This window comes from Natator depressus, chromosome 3, assembly GCF_965152275.1.
Source record: "Natator depressus isolate rNatDep1 chromosome 3, rNatDep2.hap1, whole genome shotgun sequence".
Taxonomy (NCBI): domain Eukaryota; kingdom Metazoa; phylum Chordata; order Testudines; family Cheloniidae; genus Natator; species Natator depressus.
Genome location: NC_134236.1, coordinates 129,986,701 through 130,004,365, shown reverse-complemented (window position 1 = coordinate 130,004,365; position 17,665 = coordinate 129,986,701). Strand labels below are relative to the sequence as shown.

The 17,665-nt window shown below is 42.5% G+C and overlaps 1 protein-coding gene across 1 annotated transcript in view; it reads right to left on the bottom strand.

Annotated features, from left to right (window-relative positions):
* Window positions 1-1,138: 1,138 nt before the first annotated feature.
* C3H1orf198 (chromosome 3 C1orf198 homolog) overlaps window positions 1,139-17,665 on the bottom strand; it is a 30,564-nt gene continuing 14,037 nt past the window's right edge. The window contains exons 3-4 of the mRNA XM_074948820.1: window positions 6,257-6,799; window positions 1,139-3,037 (exon numbers count right to left, since the gene is read on the bottom strand). Coding sequence (XP_074804921.1) covers window positions 2,981-3,037; window positions 6,257-6,799 — 600 coding nt within the window. The 3' untranslated portion in view covers window positions 1,139-2,980. The remainder of the gene's footprint in view (window positions 3,038-6,256; window positions 6,800-17,665) is intronic.

Genomic DNA, 17,665 nt, shown 5'->3' with positions numbered 1-17,665 from the left:
TATTTCAGTCCACATTATAATTAAACTAGATGGTGGTCTGTATTAAGCTCTGAATTTAATTCTCTTCCTTCCTCATCCTACTGGATAACATCACAGCTGTTCCTAAAATGAGATCATTCTAAAGTTAAAAATAAAAAACTTTACTGCTTTTTCTAATTTTTTATTACATTTCTGTAGTATTAAATACATACAATGAACAGAAAGATGGCAGGATAAAATACCTATATTTTGAAAGTTCAGAATTGTTCAAGTCTGTGCTAATTCTAAGTCATCTTCCCCCTACAATACAATATATAGTTACCAAATATAGTCTACAACTCTGCTGGAGGGGAGGTAAGGAGCCAGCAAGGTACAGTAAAATAAGCAATAAAAACATTGTTTAAAGTGGATTTATTAAAGGTTTATTAATAGAAAATGTGACCAAGTACAATTTTTCTGTAAGAATTTTTAATAAAAAAACATATCAAAGAAAGGGAGGAGCACTAACACTCATCAGAGCACAGCAAGGAAAAACCTATTGTGATGAGCAAATTTTTTGCAGCATGTTCTACCAGCTGGTCCCAAAGTGTACAATATGCAGTACACCAAAGGAGGAAGGGAAGAAAGAGCACAGATCAAAGCAGATTATACATTTTTTGTCTTTTTAGCAGAGATGTATAAGAATGCTCCTCCCAACATTGTGGAAAATTTCTTAAGGAGCTACAACTATTGAAGTAAAGTTAAAGTTTATGCCTCCTGCTTGGATTTAAAGCATTTATTGTGTAGCCAAATATTTCAATGAATAGAAAACACTTAGACCTGAAGTTCTATTAGTACCTGTGAAATGCATGTTAGTGTCATTCATCAGTTCAAAATTTTTTTCCAAGGACTTAGTCTACAAAAAAAAAAGTACAAATCTGTACTATTTTATACATCTGTAGAATTTGTGCTCAAGTTATAATTTTAATGCCAGATGAGTGTAACAGCTCCAACAAGAGTCATTTAGAAACATTAAACTGAACAGCAAAAGTTGTAAATATCCAGGCTCATAGAAATCTGGCAAAAATAAAAGGAGCAAACTTCTCAAGTTTTCTCCTGAACTGCAGAGTTCTAATACAAGACCCATTTTATAGCTTTTTTTTTTTTTGGGGGGGGGGGGGGAGGGGGAAAGGGGTACATATCAAGGAGGAATGAAAGAAAAAATTCTAAAATATTATAAGGCTATGCTACTAAATACACTTAACCTAAGTATGTGTGGCAATTTAGCATTTAAACAAACTTGAATGAGGTTTCAGCTTAAGTTCATTTTATTACTAGAAGTGGGTATTTTTGTTTTGAACGAGGCTAGATTTTGAAATTAGTATTCCATTAGGCTCTACTGAATAACTTTTTACTGCTGTTGATACCAGCCTATGTCTGTCTACAAAGCAAGCAATACAGGACTGCATCAATTTGTAGACTAGGTACTGGAAGAGTTGGAATTTTTTTTAAACAGACTTAGATCATATAGGACAACATTCCTCAGAAAGAACCAGCACATTTCACAGCGTAACTGCCACTGTTAAAGATTACAAACTGTCAAATGTCAGCCCAAGGGAGACCTAGGGGAATTATAATCTAGCTGGTAGAGACTACCCATCAATTGGCCTTCATATAGCTTTGGCATGGACTCTAAATAAAATGAGTCAGGTTTTGCCAGCTACCGCAAACAAACATTCTGGGAACCACTTACTGAGGTAAAAGTGAAAGGTCATAAACCTTCAGCATCAGAGAGACCATTCACTGGTTGTGCGTAAGGGGAATTAAGGCTTCAAGGCAAGGTAAACACAGTTGGAGTCAGTGTGTAAATCATGCTGCATTTCAGAGATGGCAGTTCAAATGACAGCTATAGTCTCAGTTTTCTATACTGAACACCAGCTAAGGATCATTCAAAAATAGAATGGGAAACCAGCTTTCCAAGTGCCCCATCTCCCCCCCACCCCCAATTCTATTTCTATCTTAGGAGCAAACATCATCTGGATGTTGGACATCACGGAGAACGTATCCACAAGGGAAAAGAGCACCAGAAACAAGATTATTTGTCCTCCAGAGGAATGGCTGTTTTAAAAGAGTACAAAGAGCCTTATTGCTCTGCTTTGCCACAAATTATATCAGTTTACTGTAACAAACTTAGGTGGTAGTCTCTACTCCTGGAGATACTGGTGTTTTATTCCAACATTTCTGCTAGCAGGAGTTATGTACCGTACCAAGGGAAGCAGTGGCCTTTGTAGGTTTGCATTTCCCTGAAGATTGTTTTTTTTTTACTTTATAACCCAAAACAAGCAATATTCCCTTATGTTTTACAAATATTTCCCCCAAAACAGACTTTATTCCACCTCTTGAGTACAGCTGCAGTGCTACTTTAGACCAATTCTTGTGTCAAAACCCTTGCCCCTTCTCAAAAACTAGTGATAGAGAAATTACTGACAAACTAAATATACAAAGTTAATACAATTTTTAATATGCTTATTTTTCTATGCTTTTTTCATTATACAGTTACCTGAAGGAGGCATGACTGTTGTTTTGGTAGCTTATTTAGAGTAATACCACATTTTGATTTTTGTAGTGACCTATGGAATTGTTTGAGCCATGCTGGCTAGGTTGCTACTGAAAATAGAAACCTGTTCTTCATAGATTCACTTTTTTAAATATAGAGGTTTTGATTAGGGGTTTGGGTTTTTTTGGTCCTTAATACATAAACTGGTAGAAAATTATTCCCCCCAATACAATAACTATTCAACTTGTAACAGACATTAAAAAAATCCAAAATGAGAGCACACTTCTATCACTGGATCATTTTAAAATACAAAATTGCATCTGGTCTTATAAAAATGTTTATACAAAGCCAACATTGAGTTTGAAACTTTTTATTAAAAAACACAGATGCTAGTAACTTAACATATAAAGAGAAAGATGCCCCTTTTTCTTTCCAAAAATTGATCTGAACTATTTTGGAGTATCTTTACCAGTTGTCTAGAAAATCAAAGCCAGTCTTCAAGATAACATTGCTTGTATTAATCTGTAAGAGAAACACAAAATTTAGATAATTTTAGTATTTTCTTTAAATCAAACAGGATCAAATGAACTGACTGGCCCTTAGATCTAAAAGAGTGTAAATAAAATTTTTAAAGCCCATAAATTAAGGCAGAGAGTCTACCACCATTTAACTTTCTTCCCCTGTACTCCTGCATGCTTGAAAAGCATCTGCACTGGAAAATACTAGACATATGTAACCCAAATATGATTGAGGAGCAAAAAGGTATTTCCAATTATCAGAGTAATACTGTGTGTTCTACTGGTCAAAGGATTTCTTTATTCATTCTTGCTAACTCACATTGTGATTATTTTTCAGGACGGGGGGGGAAGGGGAGGGACATACATAACCCATCAACTGTACATTCTGATTCAAACAGATTACTTATTATGTAAGAACAACATTATCTACCCACATGCTTCCAAGTTCAGAAGGCCACTACTAAGAAATTTAATTGAAATCTTGCACACTTTCATACCGCTGGAGTATGCCATCATAAAATGAATTTAGGGTTTATGAAAGTCAATTACCCTGGAGATGTCATCTTTTTACAAAACAGGTGCAACACAAGATTCCCCACACTGACTTCCCTGTTGACGCACTGAAATTTTGACCAAGAAGAATCACTTTGGGGTCAAGACAATCATATTTGAACCAATTAGAAAAAAAATACACTAAAATCCAACACAAGTTACTATGACAGGGTATATTACTGGCCATTAATACACACTTCCGCCAGTATTTATTTGCAGGGAGAAGTCAAGAAACTCCCCCACCCCCCTTTTCAAAAAAAGAAATAGCTTCCTAAACATTTTTCTTAAGTTTTGACAGTTTGATAAATATTGAGCAGGGTGTACAACTTTGACTTTTGTGGGCTCACATCAGCTCCCTACAAATTTCACAAATAAAATGGCTTATCTCTGATCTGTTGTAAGGAATGAGACTGTAAACCAAGTACCTTCACTACTTGAGGTATATAGTGATGCACCACAAACAAATACTAGAATGTATTAGTGCATAGCCCCTTGAGGCAAGCTGTAGCAAGCAATGAAATAAGCAGTTAAGACATTCACTACCACATTTACACTCCAGTTTGCCTTCTCAACCTCATGTAAGTCTCCTCTGCCACCCATAGCACACACATCTTTGGGATTACAGACTGATGGCGGATGGCCATCTGGAAGAGCAGGGGATGGGGATGAAGTAGACTTAGGCCATGTGCAAGGTCTCAGAACTCAGTGTCTCTGCACCAACAGTGCCATGAAGAGCCCTTAATGCAGACACCTCAGCAGAGACACTTGGCTTTTCCAACACTGCTGCCTTTGTGCACCCAGGAGAAAAGGCAGCAGTGTCAGAGGAGCTCTTCCAATACCTTGATGCAGACACAATAGGCTCCTCTCTCAAACCAGCTTCTGAGCACAGCCCTGGTTCCCATCACCCAAGCATTTGCCCATGAGCTTCTTCTCTCCCAGCCTCCCTGCATGCCTCCCCCATGACCTCTTAAAACACCATCTCTTCCCCAGAGCATACCCCCATAACTCCTGTTTGCCCAGCCTGCCTCCCTGGCTCTCCAGGGTCATATGCAGAGCACAGCAAGTGAGTCACATTTGGCAAATAGACCCCCACAAAATTTCATGAATTTCCCCATCTCGTTTTTCAGACTTGCTGTAAGTCAGTGAGCCAGGCCGGTTGCATCAAAAAACTGTAGTAGCTGATAGACCTGAGCAGTTATCTAATTTTGGCTCGCCAAAATAGCTGTTTAAATGTAAAGCTTCAAAAGTGGCCTACATCTGAGCTATTATCAGAATGCAAGGTTATGAAGTTTGGAGTTTGTGGGAACTGTGGTTGTTTTAGCCAAAAATAAATAAATAAATAAATAAATACACAAACACCCCTAAAGAAACAAGAGAAAACAGGGTGAAATTTCAAGAAGTGAGGGTTTTTACACAGAAAATTCAATTGTCTTCTGAAGAGTTAGTGTGTCAAATTAAGAGTCTACATTCAATAATTATAAATGCAAAATGGCAGTTTTAATCCTGCTTTAAGTGCAAATCTCAATGCAACCTTAATTACTGAATTGTTACTAATACTTCCTTAGTGTGGTTTTTAAAGAAAACTTTTCAGTGCCAAAATAATTTGTTACAGTATTTGTTATATAAAATTTTGTATGTAATATTTATCTGAGGGCCTTCTGCCTTAAAGGATTCAAAATCCATTACAATGGTGGTTGAAGTGATTCCTGTACAGTAGAACTTGTATATATGTTCATAAAGTAGCTACCTCCAGGAGACATCACCACACGCTACACAAGCAGGAAGAGGTAACAGTGAAAAAGGGGAGGCCTTTCCTAGTATTTGGTTTTTAAACTACATATTTCTTTCCTTCCTCTCCCCATTACTTAGGTTGGATGCTGACCAAAATCATATCCTGTTGTGCCTTTCCTTTTCTCAGACGAGCAGCTGCTTTTCAAATAGTTCCTAACAGGCAGCTGAGTTGCTTTCAAGATGGCTTTTGAGTTGAAAAGGCTGTTATGAACTTGCTCTACTCCTGCTTTAGCCTTTTCAACAGAACACATTTGAAAGCAGCCCCACTGGGGAAGTGAGTGCTGGGCAGCACCGAGAGGGGGAAAGCTTTAAAAACAAATCTAGCTGCTTCCTAGCTGCTGCAACTCATCTCTCGATTATGCTGCCTTTCGTTTAGAGAATTTCCCTTGTTCACCCAAGTACCTCTAATTTCTAGTTTCAATTGGAAAAGCTTTAAACTACAGGAGTATCAAATGAGCGTGAGACTTGCTATTCCAAGTGAAAAATAACCCTAAATGTTCCTTAGTTTCAACTGAGTATGGTATACTCTCATTTACTGTCCTAACTGTTGTGTAGTTTGTCTTTACTCAGCTGCTGTGTTCTATTCAGAAAGGATTGCCATTTCAGAGGTGAATTGGTTTTGAGTGTTTACTGGATAAAAGGCTTTATGTAACTATACGATATTACGTATTCCTATATTAAAAATACGCATTCCAGAAATAGACAAATTAGTGCATTTGGTTGAATGGATTTCTTCAATCTGCAGCATAAAAAAAAAAGACAACAAGCTTAGCTAGCGTTTAGTGCTCCACAGAATCCCTAATCTTCTTGAGTGACCTCGTTGGACTTGTGTTACATACTCTCAAAAATTAAAGATAATGGATTAAATAGTGGTCCTTACCTGTCCAAATGTCTGTGGGTCTGAAAGCATCGTTCCACTGGCATCTTCATTTTTTGACCCTGCAGATGCAAGTTGCTCCGGTTGTTCAGGAAGAAAGATGTCATCTAGAGTGCTAGTGGAGGGCTGACTGGGTCGAGGTTTCTCCCATTCTAGGGATGTGGCAGGAAGGCTTGGGGTGACAAACTTTTCTTGTTTAGCTATGCTGGATTTCTCAGCTTTAGTTGTCTCTTTTGGAGCAGACTCTTGCCTGTAATATGCTGGAAGGGACTTCTCTCCTTTCTCCATGGATTTGATCTGGCTGGGGGTCAACGACTGGAACTCAGACTGTTCGCCTTCAACCTTTGAGCGCTCTGCATGTATCTTCCAGAAAGATGACTCTTCTTCCTTCCTTGCTGATATTAGCCCATCGGAGCTAGGTACCTTATTACCCTGAGAAGATTTGGGGGCCTGGACACTGGGAGCTGCTTTGACTAGTTGCCTCTGTTCATTTTGTGAACCTTGTTCTTGTATAGACAGAGATGCAACACTGAATTCCATCTGACTCTGTAGGGATTAAAGGGAAAAAAGCAATGTATTTCAAATCTCTTCACAAAGGCAAAAATAATTACATTATGATTGAGATCAGAGGTGTGTAATTGGTGATTTAAGTTACTACAAGGATGGTGCGTGTATATATATATATATGTTAACATTTGCACTTATGCCAAAGGGCTTTTAGGACAGGACCAACCAACAGAAAGGAAGTTTTCTTCCAAGCTTCTACACCCCTGAACTACTGAATGAAGAATCTGACAGAATTAAGTCTTATAACTCCTTTGCAGACCACACACTAGAGGAGAGGTAATCACATATATTTGAGCAATCTGATTCTGTCCAACAATAGACAGTGGCTAATGGATATGTTTAGAAAGGCATAGAAAGTACCTTTAATAGGACTTCTAAGCTGAGAAACTTTATAATGTGTATCAGGCAAACAAGTTTCCATTACCTTCTTTGAAGGTCCAATAATGGGTTAGACATTACAACTTCATCTAATTCAGAAACAGTGGGACATATTTATTTAATTATACATGCTAATTAAATAGTAACAGGCATTCTATCAGTTCATTGTCTGTTTTTAAAATTAAGAGCAACGGCTTTATAAAAAGCAACAAATGTACACTTTTTTCAGAGTTACAACATTTTGTAACTTTGTGGTTATATTGTTTTCTACTACTACCCTCAGTGTAATTAATTCCCAAGAGATCTCATTTTATCAACGGATAAAGAAAACACAGCTATAGTTGTTGTGACCAGTGATCTTTCAAAAATAGTGTAAAGATTGTCAGTAGTGATTTGACTTTGAAAAGCAACAACCGCATTAGTTACTTTACTTATGAGTAGTTTGTTATTACTATAATATGTTGCTGGTACCCTGACAGTACTCCAGAGGGCACAAATAATTTGAGACAGACAATTTACATTTTGTAGAAAACTGGTTTTACAAAACTTACACATTAAAATGTTTTCATGTCATGTTTCAGCGAACATGTTTTTACTTAAATATTTCTTTGCAGTGCTATGATCCAGAACACAACAGTACTGTAATGAGTGTCAGAAAGGGAAACAAGTCTAGTTACATTTTCCAGTGCAAACAGTAAAAACGGTGAAAAGTAAATTAGATTTATAAAATCATTACAAACCTAACGCTACATGGTCTTAATGGGAAATGTAAGGAGTTTTGTAAAATGAGTTTTTAGAAGAGCATGGATAGTATCCCTCTTCCAACACGAACCTTCTGTGACAAATCTGCTAAGCATTAGACTAAGATTTCTACCAACCCCTGCCCCACTGCACCTTTGCTGCCTTCTGGCCAGATAGGTAGAGAAAGCAGATTCAGAAACTCCATGAAAAGACCATGAACCAGGAAGTGACTGGACACTTTTGGGAAGCAGCAGAAGCATGGCTATCCATGAGCTGCAGGGAACAGACATACAGGGTGAAACCCAGAGGGAACTACAGCCAGAGTAAGGCCTGGTCTGCACAACAAAGACAGGCTGACATAGTCACTTTGCATTGATCTAGTTGTGCATGGGTCTGCATTCAAATTTGTCTCCTACCATTGTCAGGGCCCAGTTATGGCAATGTAGTAACACCACCTCCCCAAACAATGTTGAGTCATGTTTGGCAAAGTGCAGGAATAGACACTGCATGACCTGTATTGACCCTAACAGCCCTCCAGCAACTGTCCCATAATGCCCAACATTGAACACTCTGGTCACAATTGTGACCTCCACTGCCCAGGGGGTCACAGAGATGGGAAGGCCCACTCCTCTGCTTTAAAAACCCTACAAATTTTTGAAATGCCCTTCCCTGACTGGTGAGCACACTTAGTAGCTCTTCATTGTTGCATGCAATTGCCCAACCTACCATGCTGCATACATGCTCTTGCTGGAGTAGAAAGGAGAGAGATTGGATCTCTTGGGCCTGTGGGGAGAAGAGGTTGTACAGGCACAGTCACGGAGCAGCTGTAGAAATGGGAATGTCTATGAGCAGATTGTGTGGGGGACGCAGGCAAACGGGTATGACAGGGACCAGCAGCAGTGCCAAGTAAAAGCAAAGGAACTGCAACAGGCATACCAGAAGGCCAGGGAGGCCAACATTCAATTTGATGCCAAGCTGCAGACCTGAAGATTCTACAATGAGCTGCATGCCATACTTGGCAGACACCCCCACCAGCACCCTACAGACCAACGGGGATACCTTGGTGGAGCTTGAAATATTCTGCCATGAATCGTGAGGCAGTGGTGGAGGAGGATGGGTGACGTGACCAGGGGGAAAGAGGATTCCAGCTATGCTGTGAGCCAGGATCTGTTCCAGACTCCACTGCAGTCCAGTCAGTCCCAGAAGCTGAGCACGAGCAAGCCCGATGCACAGGAAGGAACTTCAGAGTGTGTGTGAATACATTTCCCATTACAATGTTTAGATGTACAGATGGTGCCACACCCCAACACAGCAGGACACAGGTAGCAACTTTTCATTAATTTACTTGTACTAGAAGAGGTAGAGTTGGTATCTGCTTTTCATTCCCCTGTAGAGTTAGGGAGGGGGGCCGTGCAGAGTAGTTTGTTTATGTACACAGTGATGTCCCTTGAATCCTCTTGAGAGATCTTGATGAAATTTTCATGGAGGAACTCTGCAATCATGGTTTCTAGGGGTGAAAGCCTTTTTTCTTCCTCCATGGTAGGACAATTCCCCATGCAAGTCAGCAATAACTGCAATGGTGTCTGACGAAGCTAATGGACTAGCAGCATACAGGCCAGAGTGGCTTCAGGATGCCACAAGCAGCTGTGCTCTGTGTCTTTGTTACCTCAAGATATCAGCTAAAATCAGCACTGCCTGTGGAAAACAGTGCCAATATTCAGAGCCACTGCCCGGTACTTGTACCCCATGGAAGTAGGGGCTGAAATTTGACTCTTTCATGCAGTTGAACAATTCCCTCCCCCCCGCCCTGCCCCCAAATACCTCCTGCTAGGCCATATTCACTACAGCTAGGACTGGAGAGCTGCACTGTGCACAGGTGCTCCAAAGTTGAAATGTCAGAAAGCATGTCTTGTTTAAAACCTCAGGGGAGCAAGGCAAGGGAGTTCTGAATCTTAACTTTTGCTTTCCGTTGTGACTATAAATACGATACCTCTGTGTGTTTTATCTGTAGCTGCCACTGCTGTGGCTTTCTGGGGTTCCCCCTCCTCACATGCAGAACACCTGAGCCAGATAAGGAGAAGGATGAGGACATGGGAGGATATGTTCAGTGCAAGCCAGTGCTGCATCAGACAGTGAGCAGATTCACCTGGAGGGTGAATACTACGGACAGTATGGAGAAGGAAAAAAAGAGTGGAAAAGAGAGAGGCCGAGGAGGCCTTGCAGGAAAAGGAAAGGGAAATGTAAATGGCGCTTCTCCAGCAGCACAGATGCTACAGACTCTTGCTGATCTATAGTTTTAACAATCACGGGCTCACCTCCCTTTGCAGTCAACGGAGAACTCAATTTTAGCACTTCCCTATACACCCAACATACCATGTGGCATCAGGGCAGCATCCCTATCCCTACCACGCCACATTCAGGACAGTAAGGACAACCACATCTTCACTTACACTGACCTGTGAAAGCCACACTTGCTGTATGTGCAGCCAAAATGAACGGAAATGGACATGAATGTTCCTTCCCCTTAAATTCCGTTCATTAATTTATTTCTGAGTTTTTATTGTTTTTTATTGCACTGGTTTTGGTACACAATTCATCTTTATTACTTCAAAACATATGTGCAGAATGCCTAGCACTACTGAAAGTGTCACTGATCCTATGAGTTCTGTGGGCAAACAGTGTAATCATCATAGATGTACAGCAAGCACTGAAAAATTAATAGGTGCATTGATAGTGTTATATTCATAGATGTGTACCAAGCACCACACAATTCCTAAAAGCCCCCAAAACTTTTGGGCACATAGAACACAGTCCATCACACCATATCACTGTTTCTGATGGTTAAAGTTTAGCTCCATGTTGAGCCCTTCTAATCGCCCTTGTGTCTGGCTCTTTGAACTCAGACAGCCATTTGACCTCTGCCTTACACTCTGACAGCAGCTTTTCCTCCTTTGATGTAGGATACAGCAGGCAGCTATAACCACTGGAGCATTTTTCTCACTGAGATCCAATCTTGTAAGTAAACAACACCAGCTTCCCTTCAATCTAATCTACCAAAAGTGTATTCAACTGTTATTCTGCAGCTGCTGAGCTGGTAGTTGAATCTTTCCTTGGTGCTGTCAAAGTGGCAAGCATATAGCTTCATGAGCCAGGTGAGTAAGGGGTATCCTAGGTCCCCCAGGATCATTACTGGCATTTCAACATCCCCAACAGTAATCCACCAGTTGGGAAAGAAAGTCACTGCTTGCAGCTTTCTAAACAGTCCTGTGTTCTTAAAGATGTGAGTGTCACACACCTTCCCTAACCAGCCAACACTGATGCTGGTGAAGTGTCCCCAGTGAGCCACACTTGCATAACCATAGAAAAGTAGCCCTTTTTGTTGATGTACTGTGGCACGGTGGGCTGGTGTCAAAATAAGAATATTTGTAGCTGTGACAGGTTCAGTCACAGAGATCCTCTTGAGACTGTCACCTGGCATGCTGAAATTACCCCCAAGTCCATTTTCCCTGCCAGCTTGGGACTTCCAGAACCCTGCGTTGTTGAGCCAGACACACTAGCCTGCTGCAATACAGACCCAGGGTCTGGGCCACACCCCCAAAGCTACAGGCTTTAAATGAAAACAGATCTTCAGGTGACCTGACTCCAGCACCCAGAAACCCAGCTCTCAATGGGATCCAAACCCCAAATAAATCCGTTTTACTCCGTCTAATGCTTATACAGGGTAAACTCATAAATTATCCGCCCTCTATAACACTGATAGAGAGATATGCACAGCTGTTTGCTCCCCAGGTATTAATCATTTATTCTGGGTTCATTAATAAACAAAAGTGATTTTATTAAGTATAAGAAGTAGGATTCAAGTGGTTTCAAGTAATAAGGCACCTACTGCTCCACTGCAGTTGCTTAATATCCATCCAGCATGTCCTACACATTGCTGAGAGTCACAGTCCTGCATAGCAGGAGACAGTTCAGGCTCTGCACAATTGCATGACAATGGACTACACAATGGATTTTCCAACTCCAAAATGATTTCCCACTGACAGGTAGCAATCCAACACTGCAAGTTCACCAGAGTAATAGCCCCCCACTTTTCAACCCTCAGTGCAGCTCTCATTCTCGTTTTCCCTGCCCTGGACAGCTGGGGTGAGCTAAGTACACAGATCCAGGAACGTGGCCTTGCGCATCCAAAAGCTCTAGAGCTGCTGCTCTTCATCTCAACCCTGCATTACAATGCGATCCCACCAGTCAGTGCTTCTTTCTTAGGCCCAGAAGTGATGCTCCATCATCTGCAGCTGCTCCGTGAACACTAACAACCACCTTGAACTGGTTCTCACTATGTTCCACAGCAATGTGTCCTCCACAAAATTGTCCTGTGGCTCTTCCTACTGCTTTGCAAACACTGGAGGATTGTGTGTCCTGTGTTTGCAACACTCATGACAACAGTGCAGAGTTGTGCGGGTTCAATGCTTCTGTCAGAGATGGCAGACAGCAAACAGTGCCATGCAGGTTTGTGGGATTTTAAAAAAAGACAAAAATTATGGGGCGGAAACTGTTACATGCTAGGAAGTTGTCCCCTTGCTCCCAGTCATACCTGCATGACTCGTTTCTGCCCCACCACACATTGCCAACATTTCCCAAAATACAGTGTGCTTGATGATAGTGAGTTGCACACTGATGGTACATCGCACTGTGCATCAACACAAGCACTCCCGGTGAATACACACAGCACCAGCACAGCCTGCCAAGAATACACATACACGAGCGATATACTAACCGCAGTGCTTACTGCGATCCATCAGGGCTAGTGCCTACAAGATACAAGCGTAGCAGCTGAAGTGCCTTCAGCCCTTTACACCTGGCACACTACTGATAACCTAAAGCAGAGGTGGGCAAACTATGGCCCATGGGCCATATCTGGCTCACGGGATCATCCTGCCCGGCCCCTGAGCTCCCAGCCCTTCCCCTGCAGCCTCAGCTCACCGTACCATCAGCGCTCTGGGTGGCTGGCTGCAAGCTCCTGCCAGGCAGCATGGCTGTGAGAGCCGCCGGCCTGCCCAGGTGCTCGAGACTGCCTGGCAGCGTGGGAAGTGGGGGGGTTGGATAGGGATCAGAGCAGTCAGGGGACAGGCAGTAGGGGGGGTTGGATGGGGGGGGTTTCTGGGGGGTCGGTTAGGGGACAAGGAGAAGGGGGGGGTTAAAGGGGTTCTGAGGGGGGCAGTCAGGACGCGGGAAGTGGCAGTGGCCAGATAGGGGGCAGTGGCCAGGCTGTTTGGGGAGGCACAGCCTTCCCCACCCAGCCCTCCATACAGTTTCGGAACGCCGATGTGGCCCTCAGGCCAAAAAGTTTGCCCACTCCTGACTTAAAGGTTTGGTGTACCACAGCACTGACAGCTATTCCAATTAAATTTAACTAAAAGTAGTGAAGTCTTACTTTTGAAGCTCACTAAAGATTATATGCATTAACATTATTCCCATTTCACTTTACTTGTCAATCCATCTTTTTAAATACATGAGATGGTGTCCTCAGGCACAAATATAATCCCATAAGATCTCATTTTCACTGGAAATGTGTTGGGACCCAATTTTGCACTCCTTGTACACACGAAATTTTCCTGGAGTTCCAAGGGAGAGTTGATCTTGCATTTCTTGCACACCCAACTCCTATTTTTCAGATATACGTAAAATTAGAAGTGTGAATCTTAACTTTGGAGCTAATTGTCATAGTGCACATTTTGCCTTGCACTGGTCAGCAGTCTGCTACACAACTGATTCATGGATTAGCATCTGAACTCTCCAGAGAATTGGATTAATTTAGTGGCTTTACACATCCTATATAATTTATATGCAGAAGAGCAACATGTAACTGATAGCCTGAGTCTTGTAGTTCCACGATTAATGTATGGAGTGCTCTGTGTTATCAAATGATGCAGAACACAATCAACATGGGACTAATTATAAAACAGTCACCATTGGTGAGAGAGAGTGAAAGGACATACACTGCTCTAATCATGCCACTTGAACAAATATTTCAATAAAAAAGCAAAAGAACAAAAAAAAAAAAACTTACAATGCTTCAAAAGTTTGTGTGTGTGTGTGTGTGTGTGTGTGTGTGTGTGTGTGTTTGTTTTTAAAAGGCACATCAGTGTGTTATTAGTAAAAGATTTCCCTCCATTACTAGTAAAGGTAAAAACTGCAGAAGCAGATTGTTACTGCCATAGCACTGAGGATATTCACCTTGTGTGCCACTACAAAGACACTTAGGAATACTATCCTGGAGAGATTTTACAATCCTGAATCCCAGGTTCAGGGTTTATGATTTTGTTTTGTATAGTAATAATTTGTTTCCACCACATACTCTTGTTTCTAGTTAACTCTCCATTCTTTCTTAACTAAACCTACTTTTGTTTTACCATAAGTACTCACAAGTGCTGTGAGACTTTACAGGAGTGGTGATTTACGGTAAAACTAGTAAACTGAGGTACACTGCACTGAGGGCAGAGGATGTGCAATTTCAGTGAGTAACCTGTGTCAGGAGCTGGATATCATAGGGGACCAATTCAATGAGACTCGGGGATCGGGTTGCACCTATTGTAAAGCTGCAAGTTGAAGACAGGGCTGGCATAGCCCAGAGGAGAGCGCTTGAATGGCTATAAGGATGGTGGTGTTAGGGAGCTGATTCACAGGCAAGACTCCCTCATGCTGGAGGCAGGAAGTAACATGACACACAGTCCTGCATACCCCAAGAACTGTCACACTCTTCTTCTTTCAAGTTTCAGGAGATCAGGTTTCTGGTTCAAAACCCATCACTTTGAAATCCAGAACAAAGGTTATAGAAGGATAAAAAAAAACAAAAAAAACCCAAGACTATTTTCCAACTATGCATTTTGCAATTTAGCCATCCTGAACATTCTGAGTCAGAGGCATCAACTAAACTGGTGGCCAGTATAATCTAGCCCTGCCAATCCTGTAATGCAAACATCATGACTAGGGCCCTACTAAATTCACGGTCCATTTTGGTCAATGTCATGGTCATGGGATTTTAAAAACTAATACATTTCACTGTTTCAGATATTTAAATCTTAAATTCCATGGTACTGTAACCATGGGGGTCCTGACCCAAAATGGGGTTGGGCGGGGGTCGCAAGGCTATTGTAAGGGGGCTGTGATACTGCCACCCTTACTTCTGTGCTGCTGCTGGTGGCAGAGCTGCCTTCAGAGCTGGACTCCCAGCTAGCAGTCGAGGGAGGTTCCCAGAAATGGGTCTGAACCAGCCTCGGGAGCAGCCCGTGCAGAGGAAGAGGAAGTCCTGTCCCTCTCCATCCCATCTGGGACTAGCAGCTGGAGCCCGGCACGCAGTAGGAGCCACCAGCTGGGGCGCCCTTAGCCCTGCCCCTCCTCGGCTCCAGACCCAGCGCTTGGTAATTAAAGGGGACTTGGGCTGGTTGTGTGTGTGTGTGTGAGATTGACCACAGCATCACCCTGACCATGGGCACTGGCGGTCGCCCACTTGCCAGGCCATCCCTGCCCTCCCCCCATCCCATGCCACCCTCACTTCTGTGCTGCTCCTGGCAGCAATGCTGCCTTCAGAGCTGGACTTCCCACCAGCAGCCACTGCTCTCCAGCTGCCCAACTCTGTAAAATCTGGTCTTGGGGGACATCAGATTTTTACGGTCCATGACACATTCTTCACAGCTGTGAATCTGGTAGGGCTCTAATCATGACTAAGGCTAATATTTAGTCATTGGTTTTTTTGGTAAAAGTCATGGACAGGTCACAGGCAATAAATAAAAATTCACAGCCCATGACTTTTACCAAAAACACCAGTGACTAAAACTCTACCTCTGGGGTCCCGCTGCTCAGGGGGACCCCTACTGGGGGGGCCCTTCTCCAGTGCTGGGGGTTGACTGCCCCCTGGCTGCTGCTCCCGGGGACCGCTCTCCGGACAGCCTCCAGGTGGTCCCCAGGGAACACCGCTGCTTGGGCAGTCCCCGGAGCTGGGCGCCCCAGAGCCAGCTGCTTGGGGCCACCCAGCAGCGGCCGTTGTGGCTGGCCCTGGGGCCGCTGCTCAGATGCTCCCCAGGGCCGCCCCCAGGACCACTGCTCGGGCAGTTCGCAGGACCAGCCACTGCTAGGGCAGTCCCCAGAGCAAGCTACCTGTGGCCTCCTGAGCAGCAGCTGGTGCGGCTGGCCCCGGGTTGCTCCAGCAGCAGCCGGTGTGGCTGGCTGTGGGGCACCCGAACAGCTGGCCCTAGGGCCATTTGCTCCGGGGGCCCTGAAGTCAGCCGCACCAGCTGCTACAGAAGTCACGGAGGTTGTGGAAGTCACAGAATCCGTGACTTCCACAACCTCCATGAAAGCATCACAGCCTTAATCATGACAGATAGCTCTTACCTATCTACTACAGGAAACTTGATTGAGGTAATCTGTAAAAGGGGACACTGTATGTTTGCCTTTCTTAGTTTTGCAAGACAGACCTACTGTGCATTTAGGTTTGTGTTAAACACTTTGGAGGCCAAGCTATTCTCAACAAGGTGTTTTTACAATGAAGGACTGGCATAAGTAAAGTCATTGTGCTAATGGCCATCTTTCTTTCTTCTAGTAAACAATGCAGGATATTAGGAGATCTGGCTTCAGAGAAGAAAAGTGTTATGCTTAAGGCACAGGACTAGTTTTCAGGAAGCCTGGATTCATTCCCCAGCTCTGCCACAGATTCTGTGTGACCTTGAGCAAGTCAGTCTCAGTTCCTCATCAGTAAAATGGAAAAAATCCTTCCTTTCTCCCATCCTTTGTCTGTTTTGCCTATTTTTGTAAGCTCCTCTGCCTGGGGACCGTCTCTTGCTACATGTTTGTACAATGCCTAACACAATGGCATCCCAATCTCAAGTTGGGGACTCTGGATGCTATCATCATTCAAATAATAATAATAAATAATCTTATGCATGCATAGATGTGACAATGGAAAGCTTAATGTCAACAAGTGTAAGAATAAAAGAAAAAAGGACTGAAGCAAAGATGTTACAATTAATTCGTATTAAAAGGAAAGTATAAAATATGGCCACATATGGGAAGCAGTGGCTTTACAGCAGCTAGGGCAGGAGACTGGAAGTCAAGATTCCTTCACTTTATTCCTATTTCCACTGCCAAATCACTATGTGACTTAATACCAGTCAACCTATCCAGGCCTCATTTTCTTGGTATAACTGAATTCCATCTTTTATTTCCCAAGAGTATGGCAAAGATTAATACTTGTAAAACATTTTTTAATCCTTGCATGAAAGGCAATAAAAGTGCTCAGTATTAGTACAAAATGCATGGATTTTAAGTTAGAGTTTTAGAAAGAAAGGAAGGAAGGAAGGCGAGAATCCACATAAGCACAATGCAGCCATAAGCACAAGGTGATAAACACCAGATTTGGTGGTGAGATTATCAGGCACATAGTGTGCATGTTAAGAGTGCACCATACCCTCAGAGCCTGAGATAATCTTACTGTATAAAACTAGGTCTTGGTTCATAAAGTCTATACTAAAAACAGAAAGACTAAAAGACACCTAAGAGCTATTTTTACATCTTATTCACTTACCAGGAATGTGTAGGATTTTATTGAACAGATGAGCGCACACAGCCAAAATAAACTGTTTGGCTTGGCAGTCTCAAGATATCTAAGTTGTTGAGACAAAGGCTTCAGAAACACTGTCAAAGAAAGCTCATTTTAAGCAGTGCCTAGTA